At 54.2% G+C, this 13476-nt stretch overlaps 1 protein-coding gene across 3 annotated transcripts in view; it reads right to left on the bottom strand.

The window, feature by feature from the left end:
- The window catches only part of col18a1a (collagen type XVIII alpha 1 chain a), a 303852-nt gene that overhangs the window by 145053 nt on the left and 145323 nt on the right, over window positions 1-13476 (bottom strand). The window contains exon 1 of one of the 3 annotated variants that reach the window (XM_072578488.1): window positions 7241-8030. The exons of 1 other annotated variant lie outside the window; for it this stretch is intronic. In XM_072578488.1, coding sequence (XP_072434589.1) covers window positions 7241-7949 — 709 coding nt within the window. In that variant the 5' untranslated portion in view covers window positions 7950-8030. One more of the 3 variants, XM_072578487.1, reaches the window with a different exon arrangement.

The raw sequence follows: 13476 nt of genomic DNA, 5'->3' as shown, positions 1-13476 counted from the left end.
CCTGTGAACAAAGCTCCTCTGACCTCTCCAAGTGAATTTCCATGGGAAAGGAGCTTCGGTCGAGGGGCGAACTGGATATCAACAGATGTCCCATTTCAAGAACTCTAGCTTTGCCAACTCAAACAGCCGTTACTGAACAGTTCAAGACGTCGAGTAAAGCGTGCAGCAAATGGGGGTGCAGAGAGACTGTAACCCTTTGATAGGGTTGTAACTGCACTCGTTTCTTTTACTGTGTCCACTTGCTGACGTACAAGTTCCCTTTTATCTGAAGAAAGGGAGAGTTAAATGGTGTCAGTGCATAGTTATGCAACATAGAAATACACCCTACCAGTTAACTCTAACCTTGCTGGTGTAACCCTCCAGTCCCAGATTCTCTGCAGGGTTTGGGAAGTCACTGCCCCATGTGCTCAGGGGCCCTACTGGATTTGGTTGTGGGACTAACTGAGTCTTATGAGAGCCCAGCCATCTGTACAGGTCTGAGTGGGCCCTGTTTCCAGAGAATCACACTTTATTCACGCAGTACTAAGAGATACAGTATGAAAACAAATGGAAGTGTGTTAAGTGACGCTACTTAGACTCATAGAGATGTACAGCATGGAAACAGACCCTTCGGTCCAACCCACTCTAGTCCCACCTGCCAACACCCGGCCCATAGCCCTCCAAACCCTTCCTATTCACTAACCATAGACTCACAGCAGCCTCTCTAATCCATGGTGAAGGCCCTTTAAAGACTTGATAGCAACCAACTTCCAAAGTACTGAAAACTCCCTGTGATTTCTCAAAGCGCCTGGTCCCAGTGGGTAGCGTCCCTGACCCTCAACTGGAAGCCCTGGGTTCCAATCCCTATTCCGGATTGTGACAGCTCAGGAAGGTGTGGTCGAAGCAGGCTGAGTGTCGGCCTGCAGATCCTTACAGTGACAGGCGGTAGGAGTGGGTCAGATTCCCAACGGGCTGCATGACGGAAAGGAGCTGGAGACTTTCCCACCACAGCAGGTCGTGACACCATCACAGATGTGACACGGTGCAGGGAGAGGCCATTTGGCCCATGGTGTCTGTTCCAGCTCTTCAACTGAGCATCACTCCCTGCTGCCATTTTCTCCCACAGACCCTTGGCTACCCTCCAGCCACAAGAGAAAATAAAGTCACTCATTCTGATCGCTGAGTGTAAAATGGTCGGTGGGGGGGGGGGGGGGGGGGGGGGGGGGGGGAGGTCAAGGAGCATGGTGCGACTGGGCTGGAACTCAGATGAAACAATCACACCTCCTGGTATCTCACAAGCCCTCACTTTCCCAACTGTTTCAGAAAGTTTTCACATCTGACGCAACCCTTGGGCCGCTCCCCGAGGTGCTGAGCTGAGCCAGCTCTTCACCCAGGACAGTCATCTCTGCCAGAATCAGGTTCTGGGTGGAAGGTCCACAGTTGATCTCTGAGCGTCACAAGATAAGATCATAGGAGTCTGAAATCTGTTGTGATGGGGGCACTGAGGGGGGGAATACTGAATGACTGGGGCTACAGTGTGTATACAGACACACACACAGCCCTACGCGTGCGTGCGTGTACGCACACACGCGTGAACATTGTTGGTGTGACAGGGACACAGTTCTACTTGGAGCCAGCCCAGGCTCTGTGAGACCAGTTGTCCCATGGTGAGTACTTCCTTATGAGGCCTAACATCCTCTTGGTCTGATGCCAGAGAGGGTTAAGGGTAGATTGAGTGGAACTGTTGAAAGGAAGTGAGGAGGAAGTGGCACCATTGGCTCCAGGATGTCACCAGAGGACACTGACTCCGGGCTGAGTCACTGAGAATTGATCTGACACCATCCACCTCCATCATCGGGAAGGCTCTGCCCGAACGGACAATGGAAGCTGCTTCAATAATAACGTCCGAAAGGGAGCTGTAAGTACCTTGGGGAAGGAAAGATCTACAGAGTTATGGGGGAAGGGAAGGAAAGTGGGTAGCTCTTTGATTAAAAGGCTCAGTGGGCTGAATAGCCTTGTTTGGAGTTTATCGGTGTAGTGAACACGACGGTCAAATTCAGGGTATCTCGGTGATTACCGTGACAGGACACAGCACCTTCACTGTCCTACACTCCATCTCCTCCTGAGGTAAATTACCAATTATTAAATATCAATATTATTGATCTGGGTGAGGATCAAACAGATTCTAGAGTATTAGCTTGCAGCCTAGTTGACTGAACAGCACATATACACAGCTTGTAACACCGTGGTAGGGAGGCAACCAATGTCCTGACCATTAGAGTTTCTCCCTATTTTATGCGACTTGAGGGACGTTGGCATTGCTGGCTGGGTCAGCACTTATTGCCCATTCTGTTTTGCCCCTGAGGAGGCGATGGTAGGGTGCTTTCATGAATCACTGCAGTCCATGTAGTGTAGGTGCGTCCACAGTACTGTGAGGGAGGGAGACCCAGCAACAGTGAAGGACAGCTACACTCTTCCAAGGCAGAGTGGTGTATGGCTGAGAGGGCATTTGGAAGTGGTGGAATATGAAGAGTCCAGATGAGTCTCTGGTCAGTGGTAATCCCTTAGAATGTAGACAGTGGGGATTCCACAATGGTGACATTGTTGCTTTGACATTTCTTGTTTTGAAATCACAGTGTCTGATAGTACGGGAGGCCCTTCAGCCCATCGAATGAACAAACTACACACTTAAAATCAATTCAGGCACACAAGGGCACGAGAATTAGGAGCAGGAGGAGGTAGCAGGAGCAAGTGGTTGAGTGGAGATCTGGGAAAGTATTTCCTCACCCAGAGGACGGTAGGAATATGAAATGTGCTGCCTGAGTGGGTGGTGAAGGCCGGTTCTCTCACAACATTTAAGGTGCAATCTGGATATGCACTTAGAATACCCGGCCATTGTAAGCTACGGGGTTAGTGTAGTTAGTTGGTCAGCATATACATGGTGGGCCGAAGGACCTGTTTCTACGTCGTATGACTCTATGACCGTAGCCGTTCAGCATCTCGAGTCTCAATGAAGTCAGGGTTGAGCTGGTCATGATCTAAACTCTATTCTGCTGCCTAATTCCTGACTCCTGATTGATTAGAAATCTATTGAACTCAACCCTGAACATATTCAATGTCACAGCCTCCACTGGGAAGAGAATTCCACAGCCTCACAAACCTCAGAGAGGGGAAATTCCTCCTCACCCACACCTTAGCAGCATGGTGGCTCAGTGGTTAGCACTGCTACCTCACAGCGCCAGGGACCTGGGTTCAATTCCCGCCTTGGACAACTGTCTGTGTGGATTTTGCACATTCTCCCAGTGTCTGTGTGGGTTTCCTCCCCCAATTAAGAGACGTGCAGGTTTGGTGAACTGGTCATGCTAAATTGCCCATCGTGTTCAGGGTTGTATAGGTTAGGTATATTAGTGAGGGCTAAACGTAGAGTAATAGGGTCGGGGAATGAGTCTGGGTGGGTTACTCTTTGGAGGGTTGGTGTGGACTTGTTGGGCTGAAGGGCCTGTTTCCACATGGGTAGGGATTCTATGATTTATCTTCAAACAGTCCCCACCCATTCTGAACCCCTCTACAAGGGGAAATATAATCTCAGCAGCTACCCTCTCTAACCTCCTCAGAAACACGTGCGTTTTAATAAGGTCATATCTCATTCATCTAAACTCCAAAGGGTGCAAGGCCAACCTGATCAAAACTCATTTCTTCATGAGTCAAACCCTTCGGAATTTGAGAACCAAAACTGTCTCGTAGAAACAGCCCCTACTTCACCAGGCCCTAGATTGTAAAAACAATTAGGGTAACATTGATGATAAAAGTCTTGCTAATCTTTCAGAAAGTCAGACTGGCGTTTTCCTTCTTCGGCCGTTTTCAACAGATTGCAAACTGCACAAGACAGAGACAAGGTCAGAGGGACAAGGAGATAACAGTTCAGGGAGATAGCCAATGGGAGAGTTAGTTTCAAAAAGTCCCATTGCACCTAGATTTCCCTGGTACTGACTTCACAATCCTGTTCCCCCGAGCACCCCCCTATCAAAGACGATCAGTGCACCCTGATGCAAATCAGACAATGCACTGCCTGTGCTGGTTGTCTGATCTTCTCCACCCCTTCTACAGTTGGAACCTTCTCAGCCCCAGTTTGCAAAGGAATGTTATGCTCGGAGCAGGGTTTCTACAGGAGGCCGATGTTCAGCAGTTTTGTAAAAGCTGCGTATCCCCGGTCCATTTTAAGTCAGTCAGTCAACAGCTGTCTGCACGAGCATTTCAAAGTAGGACTTTTCAATGAAGTTTGGCAGAGCCGGGCCAGTGCAGTTGCAGGTATTTTTAACAATTCCATAAGAGGAGTGAATTGTTTAAATTTAGCGTCAGTGCTTGTCAAACCCACATTGCTTTTCCCTGCTGTGAAAACAATGCTTTTTTCAGTTTGATAGGATGGAAAACAGACCATCACTCTCGTACCAGCTCCCTCACACATCATGCACACTGACTCACTCACACACATTGACACCCCCAGACACACACCCACACACTTACACACTCCCCTATTCACACACTCATCCGCCCCTATACTCACTCACACACGACTCACATCATATTTCCCCTATTCACATACTCCCTACTCACTCACTCACTCACACTCCCCCACTCACACATTCCCCCCACTCACACTCCCCCTACTCACTCACACTTCCCTTACTCACACTCACACACCCCCTATGCACTCACACACTGTCTACACACACTCACTCACACCCCCCCACACACTCACATGCCCCCTATGCACTCACACTCACACCACCCCCACACAGACTCACATCACCCCCCACACACACACACACACAACCCCACACACATACACACACACACACCCCCACACTCACACCCCCACACTCACACACCCCCCACACTCACACACCCCCCACACACACTCACACACCCCACACACACACACACACCCCACACACACTCACACACCCCACACACACTCACATACCCTCCACACACACTCACACCCACACACACACACTCACACACCCCACACACACTCACACACCCCCCACACACACTCACACCCCCCCACACACACTCACACACCCCACACACACACTCACACCCACACACACACATCCGCACACACTCACACACCCCCCCACACACACTCACACTCACCTACACACACTCACTCTCACTCCCTCCTCTTACACTCACTCACTCTCCCTACTCACACTCACTCTCACACTCTACTCATACACAGCCCCCGTCCTGAGTGCGAGTCACCATTAATTAGCCAGCAGGATCTAGCCAGCTGGTTTTATGAACTAAGCGAGAATCGTGGTATTAAATTAAAACTGTCAGCACCAATTACGTTGAAGTGGAATTCTGAAGAGAACTCTCATCTTTAGCCTCTTAAGTCCCATTGACGTTTGGAATTATAAACAAAGCAGGAGTGTCAGCCACACATGGCGTACATTTGTAGTCTGCATGTCCCCTACTGCAGTAATTCCATTTCTCTTCAAAGCATGAACATTTACTCTATAACTGTCAGCTTGAGAAGCAGCAGTCCAGTCACCTACTGCAGCAGGAACAGTCCCAGTTGTGAGCAGCTAGAGTTAAAATCTCGCTCACTTGGGCAAGGTCACCCTCTGCCCCCGATTACAGGGAGCTGCCTGCACTACCCTGGCACTCTTGGTGGTACAAACCGGGCATTTGTAAGTTGCTAAAACTGAAGAAAGTACTTTCTGTACCATTTCCTAATTACAGCGATCACACCCATCGCCCTGTGCTCACTAACCCCAGGTTCCATCATAAAGCTCTGATCTCTAACCCCCCCCCCCCCCCCCCCCAACTCCCTGGCTTCGCCAAACCCCTCCCTCTCTCTCTGCATGACCCTCCCCATCTTCTGTCACCCCCTGCAAGACCCCTGCCCTCCTCCAGTTCTGGACTCCCATCATAATCCCCCACTCTCCCCCCCATGCACCCCCTCCACCCCCCCTATAACCACTGACTGCTGCACTGCCTGGCCACAGAATACCAAAGGCAGCAGCACCACCATCCTAACCCGTTCGCCTTGCTCCACTCTCCGTCACACGGCTTAAAACCCACCCCATGGACCAGGTTTGTAGACAGACCATGTGCCCAAAAAAAAAATGCGCCTCAGTAGCAGCTCAGGGCATCTTGCCATCTAAAAGGTGCTACGTGAATGCAGGTTGCTGTCGAGACATTAAAACACCTCAACACACGTTCGTTCCATGATAAGACTGATAAGGTACCTTTGCGTCTCACGTCAGAGTCCCACTGCACCAGCTGAAGTGGGGAGGAGGGCGTGGTGGGGTTTTTTTGTGTGTTTGTTTACCTCTGCCGACCATGAGAGATTGGCACCCACGCCCCTCTTCGGCATCGGGGAGGAGGTGGCAGGGCAGCTGCAGGCCACTGCCCGCCAGCTCCATCCAGCAATGGTCCCGCACGGCCTCGCAGTGCCCGCGGCAAGGCGCCTCCCGCTGCCGGGGGGGTCCGCACCTCGGTGCCAGCAGGCGGCAGAGGAACGGCACCAGGCTGGGGTGGCAGCCGGAAGCCAAGAGCGCCCCCCAGCTCTGCACCGCCTCCTGGATCTCTGCCATGCTGGCCTGACGCAGGTGGTTCGGGAGCCGGACTCCCCCATGGCCTCGTGGGCGGCAGAACCTCAGAGAGGGCGGCAGAGGGGCGCAGTCGGGGGGCAAAGGGGCTCCAGAGCCTGGCACGGCCTCCCGGAAATCTGGATCAGAAGCCTTAGTGGAGGTTAGTAAATCTAGCTTAGCTCCGAGGTCAGCGGCAGCAGCAGCAGCAGCAGTAGCAGCAAGGGCACCCAGCACACCATTAGTCACATTCTGATTAAACACCAGCATAATAGCACGGCTTGAATTATCCAGTACTATCCCATCATGCTTAGAGTGATCACTGGCGCTCGGAGCGCTGAGAGGTGATTGGCCGTCACTCCGGTTCCCACCCTTCCCGGCCACCATTTTGTGGCCACCTCCTACAGCATCATGGGATAGCTGACTAATCAAAGGCCCAGCTCTCAGCGGTGACGAGCGGGAGGCTTCATGCACTCGATGGTCTGTCCACGGGCTTCCTCCAGCAGCAGCCAAGCCGTCTCCTGCCGTTGCCTCCCAGCCATCTTCCCGAAACCTGGACGCGGTGCCCGAGCCAAACTGCCCGCCCTCCGGCGACCCGTCGCCCGTCAGATTAGCCGACCGCCGGTTAGCAGGCTGCGCCGCCGTCCCTAGGGCGCTACCTGGACAGCGGGGGCCGCAAGACGGCTTGGAGGAGGGGGCGGCTGTGGTAACGTTGACTGAGTCCGAGTCCGGGCGGTGAGGAGTCGCCAGGGCGGAGGGCGAGGTGGTGTAGGACAGGGAGGCATTGAGTGAAGGAGAGGAGGGTTCCGAGGAAGACGACACCAATGACGATGCCTCCTCCGTGGTCAAGGCCCGACCTACAGGCCCGGCAACTGTCACCAAACGCTCCGTCTGACCTCCGCCGGTTGCGGTAGGCCCCGGTGGTGTGCCAACCTCGGTGAGGGCTGGAGCCGGGGTCACCGTTCTGGAAGCTTCTCCTGCCGCCAGGGTGGACGCTGCTAGCGGCGTCCCCGGTTGGACCGTGGAATTCGACGGGCCGTCCCAGGCACCCTCCGTGGCATTGAGTGCCCCCGTGACAGGGTTGCTCCCCTCTGGCCCCATGTGGGCATCGCGGAGCCGAGTGGTCACTGCCTCTCCCTCCGGCTTGCCCACCCACTGCTCGTGGGTGATCAGAGCGGTCCCTGTGATGTCTGCTCCGTGCTGCGTTCTAGGCGGGCGCCCCTCGGAGGTGGAGGTGACCTGTCGCGTCGTGATGGTGGGCACCGGCGTGGTCGGCTTCTTGGCCCCGAACCAGTTTAACCAGCAGCGGGCCTGGGGGAGAGCTCCCCAGATCAGGCAGAGTAGCACAAGCTTTGCTGCTGTACTCATTGCAGTCTGTGAAGGCGAGCTGCACTGTACTAGCTGTGCTGAGAGAGCTGGTGTTCGTACCGAACGTGTCCCGCACTGAACACACCCGCTCCCCTGCGCCCCATTCACACTGTAAAAACCACAGCGAGAGCCGGGAGGTGGGGCTGGATCACTCTTGTTGGGATGCTGCTCCTCATTGGCTCCCTGTGCTTGGCGTTCCCGGGACAAGGTTAATGAGTTTCAAACAGAGCTGGGCTTCTATTCACACACAACGCACTCAGCAGGAAGGCAGCAGACTGAGCCAATGTTCTGCTAACAACTTGGCCACAGTCCCACTGACAATTAGGAGTACCTTCCCTCTCCATTTCTGCATCTGTTCCCAGACTGAATTCTTTGGAGTGATTTGCAGTCAATCTGGCTTCAAACCTCTCTCAGTAATCTCCGCTCCCCCCCACTTCGCGAAGTTCGGGCACACACCCACAGAGACAGATACACACAGACACGCACACACGCACACAGAGACTCACACACAGTCAGAGATGCACACAGACAGACACATGCACAGATATACACACACACACACACACACACACACACACAGTCAGAGATGCACATGGAGACACACACACAAACACAGATACACACACAGATACCATAATGACCATCCCCTCATCCCTTTGAATTAACCTTCACACTTCCTACTTCAAAAGCCAAGCCCCTCTCCTCACATCCTTAACCATGTGCTGCCTGTACTTGCTCTCTCGTATCAAACAGCAGCAGCTCCCAGTGTCAGAGCTCTACCTCCTCCCCCTCCAGCAAACATACGCCCTGTTTGAAGGTGATAACACACACACGGAGCTCTCTGCACTGGGATACCAGCTCGGTTAACTCCGGCCAACTGGTAGCGACCTCCCATGTGGCCCTCGGGTGCCTGCTTCGAGGTGTTGCTGTCTGAGAGTTTGTCGGATCTCCCCACACATATAACAACCAGCTTACTGCTGGCTACCTTCCACTGGAGGCTGGCTTGTATTTGCCTAACAATCTCAAGGCCCCCCCCCCCCAAAGCACTTGACCTCCAGCGAAGGCCCTGCAGCGGTGCAGAAATCACAGCAGCCAAAGTGTGCACAGCAAGCTCCCATGACCAACATATGGCCAGATTCTGCTTTTTGTTTCAAGCCGAGACGATCTGCGAGGTAGGTATTTGGCCTGAGACAGGGGGGAAAGCTCTTGTGCTTCTGTAGGATTCGAGACAGACCTCTTCAAACAAGGCAAATTACCGAAAATGTTCCAAATAACATCAGGCCATGGCTTGGGTTCTTGGCGAGAAGGTGAAAAACAGGGGCTGGGCTGATGGAGAAGCATCCAATGTGGATACAAAATGCAAAAGAAACTACTGTCTTCCACAAGATTATAATTTTTCAATCCATTACGCTTGGACCCTGTGAGGGTGTTGTGGTACATCCTCCTCTGGACCAGATAGAGTCTGTATTGCCCATTCTGTGATACCTAATAGCTACAAGTATTCCTACTCCTAACAGCTCACACAGTCACCTCAGAGTTACAGTTTGTGTGCGCACGCTTAGGTCCCAACCTGGAGATGTAGCAGGGCCCTTCCAGTGCAGGACTGAGGGTGTGCTGCATTGTCCAAGGGGCTGTTTCTTTTTAAATGGGAACAGGGCAAGAAAGCAGAGTTCCCAGTTCCCCTTCCCAGGTGAACGTAAATAACCCCATTGCCGCGCTTTCAGGAAAAGAGCAGAGAAACTCTACCCAGTCCCCCAGGCAGGTATTCACTCCTCGACCAACAATGAATGAGAAATATGATCACTGTGTGTGTGTGTGTGTGTGTGTGTGTGTGTGTGTGTGTGTGTGTGTCTGTGTGCGTGTGAGGGGGGAATCTTGCTGTGCATAAAATGGCTTCCACAATCTCCCACACCACCACAGTGGCTGCATTCTGAAGTAAACTCCTCTCGGCTGTACGACACCACAGGCGGGGCTGAGGGTGCAAAAGGTTTGACGGACATGAAGTTCCTTCGCTTCCCGACTGCCATCAACAGGGGTTTTTTCTGAGGTAGCACCTCATTAATTAGGCGTTTTATTTTCCCCGTCTATTCCTCCCTTCATTCCCTCCATTTCACCAAATCATCACCTAACCTTTGATGCAGAGGTCTTTTGAAGGCTGGATCACTTGAACGATGAGTGAAAGAAAAGCCACATTTGGGGGGACGGTATCCCAGGAAGTATCAGAACATCTATTTCAAAACCAGGGGGTACAGAGAGAGAAAAAGAGATAAAGAGGAACTAGCTGCACTACGCTTGCAGAGACTGGCACAATACAATGGGCTGAATGGTCTCCTTCCATGGTATAACAATTCTCTGATTGTGTGCAGAGAGAAGAGGGAGTGTGAGAGAGAGAGAGAAAGAGATGGGGACCGGAAAGAGTGGAGAATGGAGAGGATGGAAAAAGGGAGTGGAGAGAGGGATAGTGAAGGGAATGAGGGGGAGAGATAAGGAGGATGCAGAAAAAGAGAGGAGATTGGCCAGGGAGGAGATCACAGAGTGAGAGGTGGGGGAGAAAGGGATAGAGTGTGAGTGACAGGTGTGGAAGGAGGAGGAGGGAGAGAGGGATGGAGAAAGAGGAGAATGAGAGGTGTGGGAGAAGGAGGAGGGAGAGAGGGATGGAGAACGAGAGGTGTGGGAGAAAGAGGAGAAACTGAGGGTACGGCCAGAAATGAAGAGGAGAGAGGAACATAAGGGGGAGGGAAGGGAAAGGGAAAAGCTATGAAAGACCAAAGTGATGAGAGAGAGAGAGAGAGAGAGAGAGAGAGAGAGAAAGAGAAGAAAATCAAATCGTTCTAACATAGTGACATCTAATTTCTCAAATAAGAACCAAAATTGCTGGAGAAACTCAGAAGGTCTGGCATCATCAGTAGAGAGAAAGCAGAGTTAACATTTCGGGTCCCGTGACCCTTCTTCAGAACTCAACGTTAATTGCAATTTACTCTCTAGTGTTCTTTCAAAAAGGCTGCAGTCGCAGAGAGTAAAAGACAAAACATGTTGTGCAAATTGAAGGTGCAGTATCTGCTTGTATAATTGCCTTTTGCTCACTCCCTGCCCAAACATAGTGATTTGTAAACACTGATTGCTCGGCTCCCCGGCTACAGGAAATGGGAGAATTACAGGAACGGTTTAATGAGCTGACTCTGAGACTACAAGCACTGATGATCACACACACCCCCCACCCTTAGACCCTGTCAGAAAGCAAACGAGAAGCACATCCGACATGCCTCAACACAGTTTTACAAGCAGGGGAAAGATGGCTGACAGTGATTCGTTTCACCAAACAGCTCAAAGAATTTAGGAAGCACTTAGAAAGAAACAGTTTCATGTCAACACCCATTTGCTCTCACTTTTCATCTCGACCGGTTTACATTTGTTTGATCTTTCCATTGACAAAGTCACCTTGAATCTCGTGGTTGGTTGAGGCTCTCTCCGAGATTTTCAAGTGCGCCAGGGCCCCCATTCTGCTCCCAGAAAGCACTGCCTCAGCCCAGCCCAGAGGGCTCCTGTGACAGGTAAGGGGTAAAATAACTCCCGACTCCTTCACATGCTCCTCCAACCACACAACTCAGATTCTCTCCCCACGGAATCAACTCAGGGCACCCGAGTGCGAGGTAGTAATAACCGAACGCAGTCCTCGGCCACGTGGGAAGGTTAGATATTCCCTGAATGCTCCCTCACAGCAGGGTGAGCCTGCCATTGCTGGCTCTACCCCTGGGCACTCTCCATCTCCGAGTAACAGCCTGCTCCATCCGGAATACCCGGTTGGTATTTCAGTGCGACGCCGAGGGAGTGCCGCACAGTCAGAGGCGCCGACATTCTGATAAGACTGGAAAGTGAACCTGCGTTTCCCACTTGTGGAACACCGCACCGTACTACCCTGATGGAGAGCGTGGGACTCCACCCCAGTATCCCGGACGGTATTTATCCCTCAGAGACTGTAACCCGAGCGCAGGTAATAAGCCAGGGCGAGCTGGTGGCCCCGAGTGATATCATCACCAGACTGTTAATCCAGGGCCTGAGTTAATGACCTGGGGAACCGGGGTCAAATTCTGCAGCTGGCGGAAGGGGGGGGGGGGGCAGGGAGACAGAGGGAGCAGGGAGTGAGTGGGGCAGGGAGAGGGGGCAGGAAGAGAGAGGAGGCAGGGAGAGAGGGGGGAGGCAGGGTGAGAGAGGCAGCAGGGAGAGAGAGGGGGCAGGGAGAGAGGGGAGGCAGGGAGAGAGGGGGCAGGAAGAGAGATGTGGGAGTGATAGAGGGGGGGCTGGGAGAGAGAGGGGAGCAGGGAGGGGGCAGGGAGCAGGGAGGGGGCAGGGAGCAGGGAGGGGGCGGGGAGTGAGAGGGGCAGGGAGGGGGGCGGGAGAGAGAGGGGTTGGGGAGAGATGGCATGGAGAGAGGGGGGGCAGGGAGGGGGGTGGGGAGAGAAAGGGGGGCAGGGAGAGAGAGGGGCAGGGAGGGGAGACGGGCAGTGAGAGGGGGGCAGGGAGAGAGAGGGGCAGGGAGGGGTGTGGGGAGAGAGAGAGGGGCAGAGAGAGAGAGGGGCAGGGAGGGGTTGAGGAGAGGGAGAGGGGGGCTGGAAGACAGAGAGGGGCAGGGAGGGGGACAGGGAGGGAGAGGGGAGCGGGGGGGTGGGGAGAGAGATGGGCAGGGAGAGAGAGGGGGCAGGGAGAGGGAGTGGGGAGAGAGAGGGGGCAGGAGAGAAAGGGGGGGCAGGGAGAGAGAGGGGGTGTGGAGAGTGGGGGGCTGGGAGGGAGGGGGGTAGGGAGAAGGGCAGGGAGGGGGGCAGGGAGGGAGAGGGGGCGTGGAGAGTGGGGGGCAGGGAGAGGGGCGGGGAGAGAGAGGGGGCAGGGAGAGAGAGTGGGGCAGGGAGAGAGGGGGGCAGGGAGAGAGGGGGGCAGGGAGAGAGGGGTGGCAGGGAGAGAGGGGGGCAGGGAGTGAGGGGTGCAGGGAGTGAGGGGTGCAGGGAGAGGGGGGGCAGTGAGAGGGAGGGGGCAAGGGGAGAGAGGGGGGCAGGGAGAGAGGGGAGGCAGGGAGACGGAGGGGGCAGGGAGACAGAAGGAGCAGGGAGTGAGTGGGGCAGGGAGGGGAGGTTGGGGGGCAGGTAGAGAGAGGAGGCAGGAAGAGAGAGGAGGCAGGGAGAGAGAGGGGAGGGAGAGAGGGAAGGCAGGAAGAGACGGGGGAGGCAGGGTGAGAGAGGCGGCGGGGAGAGGGGGGGCAAGGAGAGGGGCAGGGAAAGAGAGGGGGCAGGGAGACAGAGTGGGGGCGGGGAGAGAGGAGGGCAGGAAGTGAGGGGGCAGGGAGAGAGATGTGGGAGTGATAGAGGGGGGGGCTGGGAGAGAGAGGGGTCAGGGAGAGAGAGGGGAGCAGGGAGGGGGCGGGGAGTGAGAGGGGCAGAGAGGGGGGCGGGGAGAGAGAGGGGCAGGGAAGGGGTTGGGGAGAGAGAGGGGTTGGGGAGAGATGGCATGGACAGAGGGGGGCAGGGAGAGGGGTGGG

This window comes from Chiloscyllium punctatum, chromosome 10 (assembly GCF_047496795.1).
Source record: "Chiloscyllium punctatum isolate Juve2018m chromosome 10, sChiPun1.3, whole genome shotgun sequence".
Taxonomy (NCBI): Eukaryota; Metazoa; Chordata; class Chondrichthyes; order Orectolobiformes; family Hemiscylliidae; genus Chiloscyllium; species Chiloscyllium punctatum.
This window is presented reverse-complemented; position numbering and strand designations above follow the sequence as displayed.